Consider the following 22105-nt stretch of genomic DNA (forward strand, 5'->3'; position numbering starts at 1 on the left):
GCCAGGTGGGGTGGCACACACCTGTAATCCCAGCTACTCACGTGGCTAAGGCATGAGACTCACTTGAACCTAGAGGTGGAGGTTGCAGTGAGCCAAGATTGCACCACTGCACTCCAGCCTAGGCAACAGAGCAAGACTCTGTCTCAAAAAGAAAAGAAAATAGGCCGGGCACAGTGGCTCACACCTGTAATTCCAGCACTTTGGGAGGCTGAGGCGGGTGGATCACAAGGTTAGGAGGTCGAGACCATCCTCGCTAATACAGTGAAACCCCGTCTCTACTAAAAATACAAAAAATTAGCCGGGCATGGTGGCGGGCGCCTGCAGTCCCAGCTACTCAGAAGGCTGAGGCAGGAGAAATGGCGTGAACCCAGGAGGTGGAGCTTGCAGGAGCTGAGATCGAGCCACTGCATTCCAGCCTGGGCAACAGAGCAAGACTCCATCTCGAAAAAAAAAGAAAAGAAAAGAAGACACATCTCCCAACTTTTTATTTAGGTCTGGCAGAATTTTAGAGAGTGAATGATTTAGGTGAAGCAGGTAAATGGAAAATGTGATTGACAGCTATCTCTGATTCTAATTGGGCCAGCAGAGCTAGGAGGGCCATCTGGCAGAGCTGTTCCTTATGGGCCCAGTGGGGAGGGGGAATTTGGGACTCTTTGCCCTGTAGCTCTTGTGTCTAAGGGAATCCATTGTCCTCCTGTTCCTTCTGCTCCATGTGTCTCAGAGAACTGGACCCCATCCTGACTGAGGTCACCCTGATGAATGCCCGCAGTGAGCTATACTTACGCTTCCTCAAGAAGAGGATTAGCTCTGATTTTGAGGTGGGAGACTCCATGGCCTCAGAAGAAGTAAAGCAAGGTAAAAATATTTCCCATATTTTTGGTGAGGGTTGAGATAACAATTGGCAGTGTTTCTTAATAGTTAAGCCACAGATCTCTTATTAAGGAAACAGTTGGGACTTATTAGCCCCTGGTGGTCTGTAGGCAAATTGACTCCCAGGAAGAAATCTAAATTTACTGGATTTTAGAATTGGACTAGATCTTTGAGGCCATCTAATCACTTTACAGATGAGGACACTGGTGCCCTGTTTTAAATTTTATGGGATATAAATTATACTTCAATAAAGTGTTCTTTGTTTTTTTTGTTTGTTTGTTTTAAAGAGTACATAGGCCAGATGCGGTGGCTCACATCTGTAATCCCAGCACTTTGGGAGGCTGAGGCGGGTGGATTACCGGAGGTCAGGAGTTCAAGACCAGCCTGACCAATAGGTGAAACCGCATCTCTACTAAAAATACAAAAATTAGCCGAGCATGGTGCAATGCACCTGTAGTCCCAGCTACTCGGGAGGTTGAGACGGGAGAATTGCTTGAACCCTGGGGGGCATAGGGCCAAGATTGCGCCACTGCACTCCAGCCTGGGTGACAGAGCCAGAATCTGTCTCAAAAAAAAAAAAAAAAAAAGAGTATATAATGTACAGGAATCCTCTCATCCCTCTCAGTCTCCCAGTTCCCCCCAGTCACAATTTTTCAAGGAATAATTGATATTGATAAGAAAGGGGGCTGGGTGCAGTGGCTCACACCTGTAATCCCAACACTTTGGGAGGCTGAGGCAGGAGAATCGCTTGAGCTCAAGAGTTCAAGACCAGCCTGGGCAACATGACAAGACCCTGTCACTATATTAAAAGATAAAAATTTTGGCTGGGTATGGTGGCTCACGCATAATCCCAAAACTTTGGGAGGCCGAGGAGGAAGGATGCTTGAGCCCAGGAGTTTGAGACCAGCCTGGTCAACATAGTGAAACCCCATCTCTAAAAAATTAAATTAAATTAAATTAAATAATAAAAGATAAACATTTAAAAAAATTTTTAGGTCGGGCGCGGTGGCTCACGCCTGTAATCCCAGCGCTTTGGGAGGCCGAGGCGGGCGGATCACAAGGTCAGGAGATTGAGACCGTCCTGGCTAATGTGGTGAAACTCTGTCTCTACTAAAAATACAAAAAAATTAGCCAGGCGTGGTGACGGGCGCCTGCAGTCCCAGCTACTCGGGAGGCTGAGGCAGGAGAATGGCGTGAACCTGGGAGGCGGAGCTTGCAGTGAGCCGAGATCGTGCCACTGCACTCCAGCCTGGGCGACAAGAGAGACTCTGTCTCAAAAATAAATACATAAATAAATAAATAAATAAATAAATAAATTTTTTTAAAAGGTATGCCAAAGTCCAATTTCATTTACAGATTGACTCTCTAGGTTTTTAAAATGACCATTTAATTCCTGCTGGCTACTAAAGTAAGAGTTAAAGGAAAAAAATTAAAAAAATAAAAATCCTGCTGGGCAAATATATGCAGGGTTCTTTGGGCTGGGACTTGAGACCCACCCAGCATCTGTGGCATTCTGCATGGTTTGTGCCAATAATATGTGGCAGGGGCGTTACAGAATCAGTGTATAAAGGAAATTGTGTGCTCATTCGGAGTTCGCTTGTCAATGTCAGTGATGACTATCACTTGATCTTAGCCAAAAGACTGAGAAGCAATAATGATGACTATCACTATTCAGAGCTGTGCTGCCCAATACGTAGCCATTCATGAATTGAAATTCAAATTCAAATTTAATTACAATTAAATAAAATTTTAAATTCATCTTTCTCACCTGGATTCCGAGAAAAAAACATTTTAATAAAAAAATAAAAATATTCAGTTCCTAAGTTATGTTCATCACATTTCACCTGCTCAATCGCTAACATGGCTAATGGCTACTATATCAGATAACAGATACGGAATATTTTCTCTTATCTTGTTGTTTGTTTATTTTTTGTAGAGACAGAGTATTGCTGTGTTGCCCAGGCTGGTCTCAAAACTCCTGGACCCAAGCGATCCTCCCACCTTGGCCCCACAAAGTGCTGGGATTACAGGTGTGAGCCACCACACCTGACCAGAATATTTTCATTATCACAGAAATTCTATTGGACAATACTGGTGTAGAGAATGAAATATTCTATATCCAGTATATTTTTATCTTTGCCATGGACACTTACATCTTTTGACTCCTATTAATTAATCCTAAGGGAATGATGGAAAAGGAGTAAAAAGTTTTTCGTACAAAAGTATTCACTATAATCTCCAATTATTATGATTTTCGGTTATCTCCAGTAATGGCAAAATATTTGGAAATAACCAGGTGTCTAAAAATAGAGTGGTTATTTTCTCAATTTCACATGAAACAACGTAGAAGTTAAAAATAAGCCCGGGCATGGTGGCTCACGCCCGTAATCCCAGCAATTTGGGAGGCCGACGCAGGCGGATCACCTGAGGTCAGGAGTTCGAGACCAACCTCAACATGGAGAAACCCCGTCTCTACTAAAAATACAAAATTAGCCGGGCGTGGTGGTGCATGCCTGTAATCCCAGCTACTCGGGAGGTTGAGGCAGGAGAATTGTTTGAACCTGGGAGGCAGGGGTTGCGATGAGCCGACATCGCGCCATTGTACTCCAGCCTGGGCAACAAGAGTGAAACTCTATCTCAAAAAAAAACAAAATAGTTAAAAAAAGTAGTTTTTAAAATGTGGATTATGCACCTGATGAAATGCCACATAGTCATGAAAAATAAGGTAGGTGAAAACATGGAAAATATTTATGATATACTTTTTTAAAGCAGAATTCAAAATTGCTATCTGTATCATGATTATAACCATGTAAAATATGTACATATTTCGAAGAAAGACTAGAAAGGAACCTGAAAAAATGAAAAAAGTTGCTCTGTTTCCCTTGGGGGAAAAAAAATGAGTATTCCTTTCTTGGCTGTCCCCTAGAGCACCAGAAGTGTCTGGACAAACTCCTCAATAACTGCCTTTTGAGCTGTACCATGCAGGAGCTAATTGGCTTATATGTTACCATGGAGGAGTACTTCATGAGGGAGACTGTCAATAAGGTAGGACATAGGACGCATCTCTTGGAAATGGGGCTTCCGGTCCAAGAAGCCAGGCTGAAGGAAATGGCTGAGGCATGTCATATTTCTTGGTCCTGCTTTGAGAATACTCTTGCATGCAGATTGTGTGGTACCACTTTGTATGGTTAGAGAGCATCTTTGGAGTCGTTGTGCTCTTTGTATACCCAGCTAGGACTTCCTTCCCAAGAATTACAAAAGAACAGCTCAGCTCAGCTCTTCAGGGAGCCCACTTGTTCCCTACCTCCCTGAAGGTTTGTGGGTAAGGAGCCTCAGGGAAGTAGGGCCTCTGCAGATGTCTTACACTCCCCAGGTAATGGATCTCTGCAGGGCTAAGGCCCGAAATATTTAATTTGTTCACCTAGTGATCAATAGGGAAGTGAGCTATTTTGACAAGGAGGATGCACACCAATCCATGACCAGAACACACCATGTTGGGAGAAACATGGACAAGGTACAGAAAAGGGAGCAGAGCTAGGGCCAGTGTACCCAGAATCATCTAGAACATGACATGCACAACTGGGACCCTCAGTGTTGGCTTTGCCTTTTGGGTAGGCTGTGGCTCTGGACACCTATGAGAAGGGCCAGTTGACATCCAGCATGGTGGATGATGTCTTCTACATTGTTAAGAAGTGCATTGGGCGGGCTCTGTCCAGCTCCAGCATTGACTGTCTCTGTGCCATGATCAACCTTGCCACCACAGAGCTGGAGTCTGACTTCAGGTACAGTTGACTCCCTTTCTCCTTTCTAGGCAGAAAGGCCCTTCCTGTTGATTCCTCAGGCCCATTTGTTTCTGCCCTTTGTCCTCATGATTCTAGTTAAGTTCTATACAGGACATAAGCTCCTATCCCTAAGATAGTATCCTTGGCTTCAGGAAGCTGTTGGTCAGCCATATATCTCATGGGCCAAATTTCTGTTCCCTGGACTAGACTGAAGGAGCTATGGGCCCTTAGACGTAGGAAAGAGAACAGGCAGTTCAGATGAATGATATCACCAATAGGTACCATTGCTACAGGCCCAGCACTATGCTAATCTCCTGCGCTTTTGAGGTGCTAATAACAACCCTATGAGGTAGGAACTGTTAGCTCTGTTTTATAGATGAGGAAACTGGGCTTTAGGGAGATTCCGTCCTCGTCAAAGATCCACCATTTAGGAGTCAGAGGTGGAATCCAGAACTGAGTGACTCAAAACCTGTTCTCAACTCCTACGTGGTACTGCGTTCACTAAGCTGCACAGCTTTGTTGGGAGTGCAGTGGTGATGGCTAAAAGCCTCATAAACAGTAGAGATTGGCCAGTCTCCCCTGTATGTTCTTGTCACATCAGTGTCCTTGAGGGGGTGCTGGTTACTTTCATACCCTGGCTCCTCAGGTCTCCTACAGTGGTCTTAAGGACTGGTTATTCCCCCTAAAAGAGCACCTTGTGCTACTGGGTCAGAGTGGTGAAGACTGGCCCTTCTGTCCTGGTGGCCAAGTTGAGCACCGTCAATCCCTCTATGCAATCCTGCCCCCCAGGGATGTTCTGTGTAATAAGCTTCGGATGGGCTTTCCGGCCACCACCTTCCAGGACATCCAGCGTGGGGTGACAAGTGCCGTGAACATCATGCACAGCAGCCTCCAGCAAGGCAAATTTGACACAAAAGGCATCGAGAGTACTGACGAGGCGAAGATGTCCTTCCTGGTAGGTACCCCACAGCTCACGAGCTGGGTTGGTTTATCTCAAGAGGTTACGCTATTACTGCTAAGCCACAGTATAATTGGCCTCTAGCTAGAGACTTTTCCTCCAGTGTCTATATAGAAGGAAAATTCCTCCTTTAAGGGAAGTTCCTCTCAGAAGGTTCTGAAACTATTTCTTACTCAGGGACATATTCTGAGCAGCCTGAGCCACGATAGAGGCTGGGCTGTCCAGCTGTCACCTAGCATTCATTCCCCAGAGCACTGCCCAGCTGCTCAGGAGCTCACTGAGTGTCAAGCTTGGCTTGCATCTGCCACAGAACCAGCTCTACCATCTGTGCCAGGCCACCAGACTGCTTCTCTGAGGAGAGGCCCGCAGCATGGGCAGGCGCCAGTCCTTCGGGCCTGCCGTCACTGCTCTGCTAGCACATGTCTTAGGCTTTCAACTTCCTCTGGAAAGAAGGCTTTATTAAAGCCCTTTGCTACCCAGAATGACAGATGTGATAAAGCAGCAAGCCTTCCATTGTGTGACAGCTTGGAAAGGAGGAGCACAGAAGGATGAAAGGATTTGTACAAAGCAACAACCAGTTTGTGATGAGCCAGAGAGACCACAAATGAGTCCTAAGCTCAAGATCAGGCCTCTCTGGCACACGCTGTCTTAGCACGCACGGGAGTAGCACAGTCCAACGTCCATTCTGCTCCATCCCCCACATTGGCCGCACCCTGAGTCTTGACTCCTGAGGCTCCGAGCCTGAAAGAAACATCTAGTAGCATCTGTAGCCCACAGGTGGGGTTGGATGCAAAAATGTTCACGTGCATTTTTGGGTCACAGGGTCCTTCCTTAACTTTTATCAGATTCTTTTTTTTTTTTTTTTTTTTTTGAGATGGAGTCTTGCTCTTGTTCCCCAGGCTGGAGTGCAATGGCGTAACCTTGGCTCACTGCAACCTCCGCCTCACAGGTTCAAGCAATTCTCCTGCTTTAGCCTCCCGAGTAGCTGGGATTACAGGCATGCGCCACCATACCCGGCTAATTTTTTTTTTTTTTTTTTTAGTAAAGACTGGGTTTCGCCATGTTGGCCAGGCTGGTCTCGAACTTCTGACCTCAAGTGATCACCCGTCTTGGCCTCCCAAAGTGTTGGGATTACAGGCATGAGCCACCACACCTAGCTATCATATTCTTAAAAGGATCTGTGACCCCCAAAAGAGTTTAGAGCTGTTACTTTCAGAGAGAGAAGCCTAAACTTGCTAATATCTACCAACCCCTGTGCAGAGGAACCCATAGTAACTGGTTATGAGACAGATCCAATATGAAAGCTGTTTAGGCAGCCCCACTCTCTTCCTGTCATAGAAAATATTTGCCCTGGGCATGGTTTCTGTCAATCTAGGATATCATGGTTGCTGCCAAAAAAAGATCAGATCCAAAAAACTTTGCCTGTGAAAGTTGTTACCTTTGGAGAACTTTGCCAAAATGCCCAGCAACCAGCATCACATCGTGAACCAACTTAAATATTTTGTTTGTGATTTTTTTTACAGAACTTACTTTCATTTCTGTGCTCAGAAATAATCATTGGCTGCTTGCTGCCTACCACATCAAAGCTAGATGTCTTTGTTTAAGCCTCCTAACTCTAACCCATCCCACCTTTCCAGTTCCGTTTTCCACCACTTGACTACACGTCTCCAAAACCGGCCAGTGCGTATTCACTCTGTGAGGACCTCCCATTAACACAGTTTCATTGTTTGAGGCCCCAGAAGATAAGACCAAAAAGAGAGGTGATGCTAAATGCTTGGTGACAGGTTTCTGGTTTTCCTGACACCAAGTATTTAAAATGTCATCACTCCCATTGCAGGACCTATTTTTTATGTCACCTTGATTCATTTGGCTGTCAAGATGAATTCTCCAAATGTACTGACATCATGCACTGTGGGCAGGGAATAAACCCAGTGAATCCACGCTTACTAGGGCTGTCAGTACAGGGGAAACTTTGAAATCAATACCATTTGAACTCAAATCCATAAGTCCTCATGACAGTTATTCTTGGTGCTCTTAAATGCCTTGGAAACACTTATGGCCTTCATCCTTCAGCTGTCATGACAGGACAGTTATTTGGAAACTTGTGACATTAGAGGCCTCATGTTGTGGCATATTAAAGAAAGACCGTTAGGCTTATCTGTCCACAATCAGTGGCCTAAGCAGCACTGTCAGCATCATGACTTTCAGCACCGGCTGCAGGACACTGACAAGGGAAGCACTCCGGGGAAGATGAGAGGGACTTGCTAGTCACAGCCCCTGGGGTTCTGAGATCCTCCTTTTACCCTGAAATCCTGAAGCTCCTGACTCATGTCTCGAAGACTGACTCCTGCTTACCTCACCCCTGCCTTCCTCATCATGCCACCAGCAGACCAGTTTACAGGCAGTGAGATCCCCAGGCCCTCTATTTCCTCCCACACATGGCCTCTAGATGAGTATTCCCGAACCACAGCTGTGCTCATGTGGCATTCACCTGCTTTAAAAATCCTCAGTGCCAGCCCACTGTCCACAGGTCACAGGGCTAACTCTGCAGCAGAGCACCCAAGTCCCTGTCAGTCTCTGCCCCTCGCAGCTCTACCTCCTGCCACTTCCCTGCACGTGTCTGTGAACTGACTCTGCTATTTCTCAAATACCTTTTTGGGTTTTCTGCCATTCTGCACTTGCTTATATTATCCCCTTTCCAGAATATATATATTCACTCTCTTACTCATTCCACAAATATTTATTGAGAAATTTCTAAATATCAGGCACTGTTCTGGGTTCTAGAGCTACACTGCCCAACATGGTAGCCACCAGCCACAGGTGGCTATTGAAATTTACATTTAAATTAAAAATCCACTTCCTGAGTTGTACTAGCTATGCTTCAGGTGCTCAGTAGCCACACATGGCTGGGGGCTACCATACCAGACAGTGCAGTTAGAATATTTCCATCAAGTGGAAAGGTAGACAGTGCTGTATAGAGACGCAGTGGTGAAGAAAACAGGCTAGATCCATGGAGACAAGAAATAGATAAACCAGAGAATGTCAGGAAATCCTAAGGACTATTAAGAAAATATCAAATAGGACAGTGAGCTAGAGAGAGGCTGATGGGGGTGGAGAAATGTTCTCACCTTCATCTCCTGTCAGAATTATGTTCTACCCTTTTATGTTCAGCTCAGCTACCAACCCTGCCATGGAACCTTCCTTGAAGGCCTCACACCATAACGTTTGTTCTTTCCTCTGAATGGCCAGAGCAATTGGTGCCTTAATACTTCTGCCCCATGCTACTTTTTTTTTTTTGGAGATGGAGTTTCGTTCTTGTTGCCCCAGCTGGGGTGCAATGGCACGATCTTGGCTCACTGCAACCTCCGGTTCAGTTCAATCAGGTTCAAGTGATTCTCCTGCCTCAGCCCCCCAAGTAGCTGGGATTACAGGCATCTGCCACCACACCCGACTAATTTTTGTATTTTTAGTAGAGACGGGGTTTTGCCATGTTGGCCAGGATGGTCTCGAACTCCTGACCTCAGGTGATCCACCCATCTCGGCCTCCCAAAGTGCTGGGATTACAGGCGTGAGCCACCATGCCCATGCTACTTTTTTTTTTTTTTTTTTTGAGACGGAGTTTTGCTGTTGTTGCCCAGGCTGGAGTACAATGGCGTGATCTTGGCTCACCGCAACCTCCGCCCCCTGGGTTCAAGCGATTCTTCTGTCTCAGCCTCCCAAGTAGCTGGGATTACAGTCATGCACCATCACGCCCGGCTAATTTTGTATTTTTTTTAGTAGAGACGGGGTTTCTCCATGTCGGTCAGGCTAGTCCCGAACTCCCAACCTCAGGTGATCCACCTGTGTCAGCCTCCCAAAGTGCTGGGATTACAGGCATGAGCCACCGCGCCCGGCCTCCATGCTACTTTTATCATTGGTATTTCTGCACCTAGTCTGTAAGACAGTCATGTTATGAAAAAAGTCGTCTTTGGACCAGAGTAGGGAGAACTGAATTCATTTTTTTAGTTTATTTGTTTATTATAAAGGATATTATATAGGATACAGATGAAGAGACGAATAGGGCAAATTATGCGGGAAGGGGTATGGAGCTTCCATGCCCTCCCCGGATGGCCACTGTCCAGGAACCTCCACCTGTTTATCCATCTGGAAGCTCAGAGACCCAAATTCTAAGCCTGGCTCCAGCTTTGTGGCCTTGTCATTCTGAGTGTCTGTCCCTTTTCGTGCTTTGTTATTCTTCCTGGCATTATATAATGCATTTGTTTACTATCTGGCTTCCCTTCTGGAATGTCAGCTCTGTGGGGAATGGACCATGTCTTTTTTGTTAATTGCTTTCTCTCAGTGCCTAGAACTGTGCCTGGCACATCCAGGTGCTCAGTAAATATTTGCTGAATCAGTTGCTGTCTGACCTTCGTGAATCATTTTACTTTTTTTTTTTTTTTTTTTTTGAGACGGAGTTTTGTTCTTGTCACCCAGGCTGGAGTGCAGTGGCGTGATCTCATCTCACTGCAACCTACGCCTCCCAAGTTCAAGCAATTCTCCTGCCTCAGTCTCCCGAGTAGCTGGGATTACAGGCGCCCGCCACCACGCCTGGCTAATTTTTTGTATTTTTAGTAGAGATGGGGTTTCGCCATGTTGCGCAGGCTGGTCTCAAACTCCTGACCTCTTGATCCACCTGCCTCGGCCTCCCAAAGTGCTGGGATTACAGGCATGAGCCACCCTGCCCTGCCTTTTTTTTTTTTTTTTTTTTTTTTTTTTTTGAGACAGAGTCTCGCTCTATCATACAGGCTGGAGTGCAGTGACGCAATTTCAGCTCACTGCAACCTCCATCTCCCAGGTTCAAGCGATTCTCCTGCCTCAGCCTCCTGGTAGCTGGGACTACAGATGTGCACCACCACGCCTGGCTAATTTTTGTGTGTGTATTTTTATTAGAGACAGGGTTTCACCATGTTGGCCAGGCTGGTCTTGAACTCCTGACCTCAGGTGATCCACCCGCCTTGGCCTCCCAAAGTGCTGGGATTACAGGTGTGAGCCACCGCACCTGGCCAAATCATTTTTCCTTTTGAGGAGTCTCATTTCCTCCCATGCACTGGGCTTGATAATACGTGTTCTATGGGGGTATTTGGCAGACTCCGTGAGATAAAGAATGAGAAAATACCTCATAGGTGGCAGGCTCTCTGGAAGCTTTTCTTTAATGAATGTCAGGCTTTGTATCACTGACCTGGGGCTTGACCATTTGGAGCCTCAGAACTTATCCTGGACCTGTATGCCTGAGTCATTTCTGCTCTGTAGGTAACACAGTACAAGAAGACCTGAAACCTGAGCTCACTACCTCTGAGGTCCTGATAGCTTTAGGCTCCCTATCATCAGGCACAGAAGAAAGGGCGAGCCTGCTTCCCCATTCTGCCCAATCCAAGATCTGAGCGTCCTGCTCAGGTGTAGCAGTGTGGGTTTTCATTAGCGCAAGTCTGAACTCCAGCCAGCCCTTCTCTGAGCTTCATGGAGCACAGCTGTCAGCCGGTCTGGCATTGGAGTGGGTGGCAGGCACAGTCGGCAGGAAGTCACGTTCTTCCTTCCTCATCTCCCAGGTGACTCTGAACAACGTGGAAGTCTGCAGTGAAAACATCTCCACTCTGAAGAAGACACTGGAGGTACGAGGGAAATTGCCTATCAGTGGTCAGCAGCCATCTTTTCCCATGTCGGGATAGAGCCCTATACACACATCGTAGTGAAGACACTTATCCTGGTGACATTGAGCCACACTTGAGGGGATTCTTTGGTGACTGACATGATAGCAAGGCATCCTTGGACCAGGGGGAAAAGCTCAGGAGTTGGAAGATCAGAATTCAAATTAGATCTTCCAGGCAAGGCACGGTGGCTCATGCCTATAATCCCAGCACTTTTGGAGGCCAAGACGGGTGGATCACTTGAGGTCAGGAGTTCGAGACCAGCCTAGCTAACATGGCGAAACCCCATCTCTACTAAAAATACAAAAATTAGCTGGGCATGGTTGCAGACACCTGTAATCCCAGCTGCTTGGGAAACTGAGGCAGGAGAATCGCTTGAACCCGGGAGGCAGAGGTTGCAGTGAGCTGAGATCATGCCACTGCACTCCAGCCTGGGCGACAGAGCAGACTCTATCTCAAAATAACACACAAATTAGATCTTCCAGAACATAGTTGGCGTGTGACCTTGGACAAGTCCCTTAGCCCTCTGAGCCTCAGTCCTCTCATCTACAAAATGAGATGCATAGCTCCATCCGGCCCTAGCTTGTGTTTCTTGGGTAGCCTAATGAAAAAACAGGATTGAGGCCAAGTGGCTCATACCTATAAGCTCAACATTTTGGGAGGCCAAGGCAGGAGGATTACTTGAGGCCAGGAGTTTGAGACCAGCCTGGGCAATGTGGTGAGACCTCATCTCTACAAAAAAAAAAACTTTTTTTTTTTAAATCAGGATCAAGGCCGGGTGAGGTGGCTCACGCCTGTAATCCTAACACTTTGGGAGGCTGAGGCGGGTGGATCACGAGGTCAGGAATTCAAGACCAGCCTGGCCAAGATGGTGAAACCCCATCTCTACTAAAAATACAAAAAATGAGCCAGCCATGGTGGCGGGCGCCTGTAATCCCAGCTACTCGGGAGGCTGAGGCAGAAAATTGCTTGAACCCAGGAGGCAGAGGTTGCAGTGAGCCGAGATCATGCCACTGCACTCCAGCCTGGGAGACAGAGGGAGAGTCTGTCTCAAAAAAAAAAAAAAAATCAGGATCAAAAGCACTTTATGAAAATGACAAATCCCTGTATAAATGTAGGAGATTAAGATAAGGTTTGCCTAATCCTATACAAAGCTAGTAGCTGTTATTTTTTAGAGGAAGGCAGCAGAGTATAGTGGAAATTGCTTGGGCTTTGAAGCCAGACACCCCAAGTTCAAATCTTCACTCGACCACTGCCCAGCTGTGTGGCCTTAGGCGAAAGTTCTGTAACCTCAGTCTCCTCATTCATAAAGCAGGGATAATGACCTCTGTGCCACATGACTGTTATGAGATGAATGTGATCATATGAACCACTGAGTACATGAGAGGCATGCAGTGGTACTTATTAGTTGTATTAACAGTTAAAAATAACAGTAGCTGGGCTGGGCATGGTGGCTCATGCCTGTAATCCCAGCACTTTGGGAGGCCGAGGCAGGTGGATCACCTGAGGTCAGGAATTCCAGACCAGTCTGGCCAACATGATGAAACCCTGTCTCTCTAAAAATACAAAAAAAATTAGCTGGGTGTGGTGGCATGTGCCCATAATCCCAGCTACTCAGGAGGCTGAGGCAGGAGAATTGCTTGAACCCCAGAGGTGGAGGTTGCAGTGAGCCGAGATTGCGTCACTGCACTCCAGCCTGGGCAACAAGAGCGAAACTCCATCTCAAAATAACAATAGCTGGGTGGCTCGTGCCTGTAGTCCCAGCTACTTGGGACCCTGAGTCAGGAGGATTGTTTGAGGCCAGGAGTTCGAGGCCAGCCTGGGCAACATAATGAGACCCCATCACTTAAAAAGTAATAATAGGCTGGGCGCAGTGGCTCACGCCTATAATCCCAGCATTTTGGGAGGCCAAGGCAGGTGGATCACAAGATCAGGCATTCAAGCCTGGCCAAGATGGTGAAGCCCTGTCTCTACTAAAAATACAAAAATTAGCTGGGCACGGTGGCGGGCGCCTGTAATCCCAGCTACTCGGGAGGCTGAGGCAGGAGAATTGCTTGAACCCAGGAGGCGGAGATTGCAGTGAGTCGAGATCACACCACTTCACTCTAGCCTGGGCAACAGAGCAAGACTCCATCTCAAAAGAAAAAAAAAAGGTAAAAATAGTAGCCAGGTGTGGTGGCTCACACGTATAACCCTCAGCACTTTGGGATGCCAAGGCGGGTGGATTACCTGAGGTCAGGAGTTTGAGACCAGCCTGGCAAACATAGTGAAACCCCATCTCTACTAAAACTACAAAAATTAGCCGGGTGTGGTGGTGCACACCTGTAATCCTGGCTACTCAGGAAGCTGAGGCAGGAGAATCGCTTGAACCTGGGAGGCGGAGGTTGCAGCAAGCCGAGATCGTGCCACTGCACTCCAGCCTAGGCAACAGAGTAAGACTCTGTCTCAAAAAAGAAAAAAAAAAGTAAAAATAGTAAAAATAAATTTAAAATTAACAAAATAAAAATAACAGCATGGAGGGATTACTTTGTGAACTATTGGAAAATGAGGGGCCCAGTTCTTGCCCACTCCCAAACTCAGCCTCTGGGAAAGAAGTGAGGCCAGGGCCCTGCCTCCACAGTGAACACTTGTACAAAGGAGGATGCTTTGCAGCAGAGACAAAGGGCTCAGTGCACAACCTAGTGTGAAGTGCGGGCCTTATGCTGGCACACTGAGGAGGAGGCTGGAGCCAGCACACAGAGGAGAGAGGGGTGACTCAGAGAGAACAGTCAGGCGGGAGTTTGTAGTACTGTAAACTGGATTACATTAGGAATTTACCCCAAAAAAGCCTCAAAATGGGATGGAATAAAATAAGGTGGCATAGGCCGGACGCGGCGGCTCAGGTCTGTAATCCCAACACTGGGAGGCTGAGGCAGGCAGATCACCTGAGGTCAGGAGTTCGAGACCAGCCTGGCCAACATGGAGAAACCCTATCTCTACTAAAAATACAAAATTAGCCGGGTATAGGGGCGCATGCCTGTAATCCCAGCTAGTTAGGAGGCTGAGGCAGGAGAATCGCTTGAACCCCGGAGGTGGAGGTTGTGGTGAGCCGAGATCATGCCATTGCACTCCAGCCTGGGCAACAAGAGCAAAACTCCATCTCAAAAATAAAAATAAATGTGGTGGCATAATGTACTGATAACAGTATCTGTCACATCGTATGTGTTCAACAAGTTGGCTGTCATCATTGTTGGTTTTTTTTTGAGACGGAGTCTCACTCTGTCGCCCAGGCTAGAGTACAATGGCGTGATCTCAGCTCACTGCAACTTCTGTGATTCTCCTGCCTCAGCCTCTGGAGTAGCTGGGATTATAAGCACCTGCCACCACACCCAGCTAATTTTTGTATTTTTAGTAGGGATGGGGTTTTGCCATGTTGGCCAGGCTGGTCTCGAACTCCTGGCCTCAAGTGATCCACCCGCCTTGGCGTCCCAAAGTGCTGGGATTACAGGCATGAACCACCTCGCCTGGCCTTGTCTTTATTTTATTTTATTTTTTTATTTTTTGAGACCGATTCTCGCTCTGTTGCCCAGGCTGTAGTGCAGTGGCATGATCTGGGCTCACTGCAACCTCGGCGATTCTCCTGCCTCAGCTTCCTAAATTGCTGGGATTACAGGTGCCTGACACCATGCCCAGCTGATTTTTGTATTTTTAGTAGAGACGAGGTTTCACCATGCTGTTTAGGCTGGTCTCAAATTCCTGACCTCAGGCGATCCGCCCACCTCAGCCTCCCATAGTGCTGGGATTACAGGTGTGAGCCACCATGCCTGGCTTTTGTTTTTTTTTTTGAGATGAAGTTTCGCTCTTGTTGCCCAGGCTGGAGTGCAGTGGTGCAGTCTCAGCTTACTGCAACCTCCACCTCCCGGATTCAAGCGATTCTCCTGCCTCAGCCTCCCAAGTAGCTGAGACTACAGGCATGTGCCACCACACCTAGCTAATTTTTGTATTTTTAGTAGAGACAGGGTTTTACCATTTTGGCCAGGATGGTCTCGATCTCTTCACCTCGTGATCTGCCCGCCTCGGTCTCCCAAAGTGCTGGGATTACAGGCGTGAGCCACGGCGCCCAGCCGACATCATTGTTTGTAAGTCATGGCACTTTAGACTATTTCTGACCTCATCTTTAACATGAGTCTGTTGGGTTTTGAAAGTAAAATTTGGGGAAATATTAGAAATTCACAAGTGAGCTGGTAGAATTAGCCAAGTAAAAGAGCTAAAAAACCTATTCCCATAAATCGCAGCTGCCCTTAGATTTGCATTTCACAGATGTTCTTTCTTAGCCCCATCAGCAGCCCTTTGAGATAGGCAGATCAGGTGGCATGACATTCAGCTTACAGGGGAGGTTACAAGACTACTCAAAGACAGTGAGTGTCAGTAATACTGTGGGAGTGAAGGGCCTTTGTCTGCTAGAAGAGTCCCTCTGAGTTCTTCCATTCTGCTTCCCCTCTGGAGGCAAAACAGCATGAACTTTCTAAGGAGGCTACGAGAAATGTGGCAGCTCCTGGCAACCCAAAACACGAGTTTCAAGCAGTTCCCCCTGGAGAGGTCTCTACACCTACGCTGTAGTGTGGTGATTAGAAACAGGCATTCTGGGCTGGGCGTGGTGGCTCACACCTGTAATCCCAGCACTTTGGGAGGCCAAGGCGGGCGGATCACGAGGTCAGGAGATCAAGACCATCCTGGCTAACATGGTGAAATCCCATCTCTACTAAAAATACAAAAAATTAGCCAGGCGTGGTGGTGGGTGCCTGTAGTCCCAGCTACTCGGGAGGCTGAGGCAGGAGAATGGCGTGAACCCGGGAGGCAGAGCTTGCAGTGAACCGAGATCGAGCCACTGCACTCCAGCCTGGGCGATAGAGCGAGACTCCGTCTCAAAAGAAAAAAAAAAGAAACAGGCATTCTGGACCATACACGGTGGTTCACGCCTGTAATCTCAGCACTTTGGGAGGCTCAGGCAGGCAGATCACCTGAGGTCAGGAGTTTAAGACCAGCCTGGCCAACATGGTAAAACCCCGTCTCTACAAAAATACAATAATTAGCTGGGCATGATGGTGGGTGCCCGTAATCCCAGCTACTCCGGAGACTGAGGTGGGAGAATCACTTGAACCCGGGAAACAGAGGTTGCAGTCAGCCAAGATCATGCCGTTGCACTGCAGCCTGGGTGACACAGCAAGACTGTCTCAAAAAAAAAAAACAAAAACAAAAACAAAACAGGATTTTTGGAGTCAGAATACCTGGCCTAGAGTCCCAGCTCCATGATTTATTTATCTATGTTAAAAGACAAGGTCTCTGCTAGGCGCGGTGGCTCACACCTGTAAATCCAGCACTTTGGGAGGCTGCGGCGGGTGGATCGCCTGAGGTCAGGCATTCGAGACCAGCCTGGCCAACATGGTGAAACGCCGTCTCTACTAAAAATACAAAAATTAGTTGGGTGTGGTGGCGCATGCCTGTAGTCCCAGCTACTCGGGAGGCTGAGGCACGAGAATCGCTTGAACCCAGGAGGCGGAGGTTGCAGTGAGCCAAGATCATGCCACTGCACTCCAGCCGGGGCGACAGAGTGAGACTCTGTCTCAAAAAAAAAAACAGAGAGAGACAGGGTCTCGCTTTGTTGCCCAGGCTGGTCTTGAACTCCTGGGCCCCAGCGATCCTCCTACCTTGGCCTCACAAAATCCTAGGATTACGATAGTGAGCCACCATGCTCAGCCTTTCATGACTTATTGCCATGGCTTTGAATAAATTTTTAACTTCTGTGCCTCAGTTTCCTCATCTGTACAATGGGGATGATAATTTTACCTATTTCATAAAGGAGATACTTGTTTTTATGAAGGTCAAAGTAACTTACAATAGTTGTGGGGGTTTTTTGGTTTTCATTTTGTTTTGTTTTTAAGCAGAATAGGTACTTTGGTCTCACTCTGTTGCCTGGGCTGGAGTGCAGTGGCACAGTCATAGCTCTCTGCAACCTTGAACCCTTGGGCTCAAGGGATCCTCTCACCTCAGCCTCCTGAGTAGCTGGGGATGCAGGGGCGCACCACTACATCCAGCTGATTCTTTAATTTTCTGTGGAGACGGCTTCTCACTATGTTTCCCTGCTGTTCTTCAACTCGGGCCTCAAGTGGTCCTCGCACCTTGGCCTCCCAAAGTGCTAGAATTACCGGCATGAGCCACCTCACCCAGGCTGGTACTTTAATAAAAGTAAAATGCTTAGAGCAAAGCCATGTATACAGTAAGCCCTTAAACCTTAGCTATGATCTTGACCATCCCCTTTGGTAGCCGGACCAAAATATTTAAGAAGCAGAAACTGGCTTTTGTGGTTTTTTGGTAAATTTAAATAAAATTTAAAAAGAAGTAAATAAATATAAAAGTGGAAAAAAAAAAAAAGGAGAAACTATAGCAATAATAGCTAGTGTCTCCTGTGCTAGGCAATGAGCTAGGCACGTTGTGCTTCATCTCATACGTGAGGAGCAGGAATTGGTGTTCCCATTTTATAGACAGGAAAATTGAAGCTCAGAAACTTCAATTGGTTGCCCAAGGTCACTCAACTAATACATGACTGAACCAGGACTTGAACCTAGGAATGTCTGACTCTAAAGACTGGAAAAACTTTCTGGTATTTCTGTTTCTTATTCACTTCCCCGACACTGGTACCCCCATATTACAGAGGGGAAGTGGGGGCCAAGTGGATAGCGACCAGGATAGAATCCAGGTTTTCTGAAACCCATCCGGGCTCTTGACAGGCCATAGCTGGCTGGAGGAGTAGAACTGGCTGGTGCCTCTCCTCACACTCCCATGGCCCCGCGTGCTCGGTGGTCTTATAGCAGTGTTCTCCCCTAGAGTGACTGCACCAAGCTCTTCAGCCAGGGCATTGGAGGGGAGCAGGCCCAGGCCAAGTTTGACAGCTGCCTTTCTGACTTGGCCGCCGTGTCCAACAAATTCCGAGATCTCTTGCAGGTAAGCCCCAGGTTCAACTGCTGACTGAATCCTGTGCCTGTGTGTTGCTCTGAGAAGATTGTTAGCTGGCTCGTCATGTGCAAGGAAGCCAGGAGGATGGGTGAGGGAGCAGCAAGCAAGCCCTGGAGCCTGGAGTTGTACAGGTCCCTTGAGACTAAAGGCCCTGTTGGTTTTTCAGCAGTGAAGTTGTCACACTGACAAGCCAACATCTGGTCCTCTAGACTTTCCACTTGGCCCCACATTGACAAGAGCCCTCAGAAGATGCTCACAGGAAGTGGAGCCACATGGTTGTTCTGACCTGTGGCCCTAGCCACAGGTGCTGCCTAGCACCAGGCATTCTGAAATCTCTTGTGAGAGTTTATCAGAACAGTCTCAAGGCCTCATCGTTACCCTGGACCTGAATCAGCTGAGATCTGGAAAGGGGCATGTTCCTGGCTCCTTTCATTAGCACTAGCTCTGTTATAACCTCCAACAGGGCCTGCAGAAAGCCTCAGGGCTGAAAGAACGCCCTGCAGTCAAGGGATGGGGAGAGGAGAGAGGGAAGGGATGGGGAGAGGAGAGAGGGAAGGGATGGGGAGAGGAGAGAGGGAAGGGGTGGGGAGAGGAGAGAGGGAAGGGGTGGGGAGAGGAGAGAGGGAAGGGGTGGGGAGAGGAGAGAGGGATGAGGTGGGGAGAGGAGAGAGGGATAGGGTGGGGAGAGAAGAGAGGGAAGGGGTGGGGAGAAGAGATAGGGATGGGGTAGGGAAAAAAGAGGGAAGGGGTAGGGAGAGGAGAGGGAAGGGGTGGGGAGAGGAGAGAAGGAAGAGATGGGGAGAGGAGAGAAGGAAGGGATGGGGAGAGGACAGAAAGAAGGGATGGGGAGAGGAGAGAAAGAAGGGATGGGGAGAGGAGAGAGGGAAGGGGTGGGGAGAGGAGAGAGGGATGGGGTGGGGAGAGGAGAGAGGGATGGGGTGGGGAGAGGAGAGAGGGATGGGGTGGGGAGAGGAGAGAGGGATGGGGTGGGGAGAGGAGAGAGGGATAGGGTGGGGAGAGAAGAGAGGGAAGGGGTGGGGAGAAGAGAAAGGGATGGGGTAGGGAAAAAAGAGGGAAGGGGTAGGGAGAGGAGAGGGAAGGGGTGGGGAGAGGAGAGAAGGAAGAGATGGGGAGAGGAGAGAAGGAAGGGATGGGGAGAGGACAGAAAGAAGGGATGGGGAGAGGAGAGAAAGAAGGGATGGGGAGAAGAGAGGAGGAAGAGATGGGGAGAGGAGAGAGGGAAGGGATGGGGAGAAGAGAGAGGGAAGGGATGGGGAGAGGATAGAGGAAGGGATGGGGAGAAGAGAGAGGGAAGGGATGAGGCGTGCCTTCTGTGTCACATGTCTCCACCTTGTCCTTGTGCAGGAAGGGCTGACGGAGCTCAACAGCACAGCCATCAAGCCACAAGTGCAGCCTTGGATCAACAGCTTTTTCTCCGTCTCCCACAACATCGAGGAGGTTAGCCTGGCCACAGGCAGCCATCAAGCCCCGATGACCCCTCGCCCCTAGCCCCAGCTAGAGGGAGCGGAGCCATCTGAACAGACGAGACCTTCCATGCTTCCCAGGCTCACTTCCCCCACCCTCACCCTTGAAGACTAGGTTCCTCCCAGGAAACAGTTTGTCCCTAGTCAGAAGGGCTCAGAAAGACATGGAGTTTGCCTTGACCTGACTTATTCCCTTATTGGAGCTCTTTTTGCCCCACCTATGATAGACTTAGAAGCGTTTTTTTCCTCCTGGCCTAGTGATTTCATTCCTGTAGAACATGATATCCAAGAAGGAATAAAATGCCGGAACTTTACCATATTATGTGGGCCACTGCTACAGCCCTGGGCTGTTTGCTGGTCAGTTTCTGCCAGTCTGGGTGTCTGAGCTGGTTTTAAACTAGATCAGTCAGAAGGCACAGGGAAGGAAGAATGTTTTACGTTATTTTCTTAGAGGGATAGAGGTGGGTGGCAGTGAATGGTACTTCTTAGAAAGAGGCCCATGGTGACCAGCCCTGCTTCCTGACAACAGGAAGAATTCAATGACTATGAGGCCAACGACCCTTGGGTACAACAGTTCATCCTCAACCTGGAGCAGCAAATGGCAGAGTTCAAGGTGAGCAGGGGCCCTAGGGATCCACTTAGGGAATTACCCACCTCTGCCCAAACCAGCAGCCTGCAGGGTCTCATCACATTCCTTCTGGGGACCCTGAAAGCCCTTCCAACCCTCACCTGTAGAAACCCCCCCGTGGCCTCATGCAACTATCCTCACCATCTAAGACTCCAGCGTAGAGGCAGAGGAGTTAGGTGGGGCTCGGCTGATGTCAACTCTCTGTGTGCAGGCCAGCCTGTCCCCGGTCATCTACGACAGCCTAACCGGGCTCATGACCAGCCTTGTTGCCGTCGAGTTGGAGAAAGTGGTGCTGAAATCCACCTTTAACCGGGTAAGGTAAAGGGGTCATGGGTCTGCAGCTCTCGTTTCTCCTCTGAGGAAGACAAGTCATGCCACCACCCCAGGACTTGCATCCCCTCTGTCTGCTGCCCACAGGCCCTGCATGTCTGGGTCCAGTCCTGCCCTGGCTTCTGAAGCCGTAGAGGAAACAAGCCACAGGGCACCACCTGAGGCCTGGCCGGCCTTGCCAGCCAGCTCTGGGGGCAACTGGAGGCTAGTTCTGCCTGGCCAGGCCTAAGTAGTGACTGGGCTTGGGTTCTCCTGCAGCTGGGCGGTCTGCAGTTTGACAAGGAGCTGAGGTCACTCATTGCCTACCTTACCACGGTGACCACCTGGACCATCCGAGACAAGTTTGCCCGGCTCTCCCAGATGGCCACCATCCTCAATCTGGAGCGGGTAGGTGGGGCTCCCTTGGCCCAGCCAGGGAGGGGTGACTGAAAGAGGCAAAGATGGATCCCCACCACTTCCCTCTAAACCATGTCTGCCAGCAGCCAGCTCTATAGGACACCTTCCCCTTCCCGGGTGCCCCTGCTCTGCCCCTGGTAGAGGCCAGAGCCCTCTTTTAGAATAGCCCCACCTTGCTGACTGGTCTCTATGTCCTTCCCCACAGGTGACCGAGATCCTCGATTACTGGGGACCCAATTCCGGCCCGTTGACGTGGCGCCTCACCCCTGCTGAGGTGCGCCAGGTGCTGGCCCTGCGGATAGACTTCCGCAGTGAAGATATCAAGAGGCTGCGCCTGTAGCTGCCTGGATGAGCACACCTGGCTCATCACACTTCCAGGCCTGTTCCCTAAGGGACCCCAGCCAAGGAGCCGAGCGAGGCTGTCTGGTTTGGGGGAGATCTGACAGCCCAGACCTTTCTACGGCTGGCAGCAGAGAAACAAGGTCTGGACCCACTCCATGCTCTGCCCTCATACCTGGCCAGGTGATGCTCTGGGGGCAGTGTCTCCCCACCGAGAGAAGCGGGCTCCCAATGAGGTGGGAAAGCCATGGCAGGCAGCGGGCAGCCCAGGCCAGCTTTCTGCATGGATGGTCAGTCTCTTGCCCTCAAACACTGCAGCAAACAAGCTACCCCTGCCAGCCTCAGACAACTTGGGTACAACTGGGGACCTAGCAGTTAGGCTTGACTTTGAGGAGAGGCTGTGATGTTTATGATCCCTGAATAAAGCTACTCCTCGGAGAGATGCCAGTGTGCTGTTTCCAGGGAGGACCAGATGCTATGGGGGCAGGGCAGGTCTACCAGTTGCACTGAAATAGGAAGGCAAAACCCAAGACCTCAGCCTCCTCCCACATGCAGTGCAGCACACAGCTGTGTCCGGGGCCCACATGATGGCAGGAGCCCCCATCCAGTCCCAGACCCTCGTGTCCCTCTTGGGCCCTCAG

The 22105-nt window shown here is 48.9% G+C and overlaps 1 protein-coding gene across 1 annotated transcript in view; it reads left to right on the top strand.

The window, feature by feature from the left end:
- COG4 (component of oligomeric golgi complex 4) overlaps positions 1–21904 on the top strand; it is a 43018-nt gene extending 21114 nt beyond the window's left edge. The window contains 11 exon segments of the mRNA NM_001132812.1: positions 722–855; positions 3797–3915; positions 4486–4652; positions 5442–5607; positions 11196–11258; positions 18159–18275; positions 19653–19745; positions 20301–20384; positions 20611–20712; positions 20988–21116; positions 21331–21904. Of these exon segments, the coding sequence (NP_001126284.1) occupies positions 722–855; positions 3797–3915; positions 4486–4652; positions 5442–5607; positions 11196–11258; positions 18159–18275; positions 19653–19745; positions 20301–20384; positions 20611–20712; positions 20988–21116; positions 21331–21465 (1309 nt within the window). The 3' untranslated portion in view covers positions 21466–21904.
- The last annotated feature ends 201 nt before the right edge of the window (positions 21905–22105 follow it).

The sequence above is a fragment of the Pongo abelii genome, chromosome 18 (assembly GCF_028885655.2).
Source record: "Pongo abelii isolate AG06213 chromosome 18, NHGRI_mPonAbe1-v2.0_pri, whole genome shotgun sequence".
NCBI classification, from domain to species: Eukaryota; Metazoa; Chordata; class Mammalia; order Primates; family Hominidae; genus Pongo; species Pongo abelii.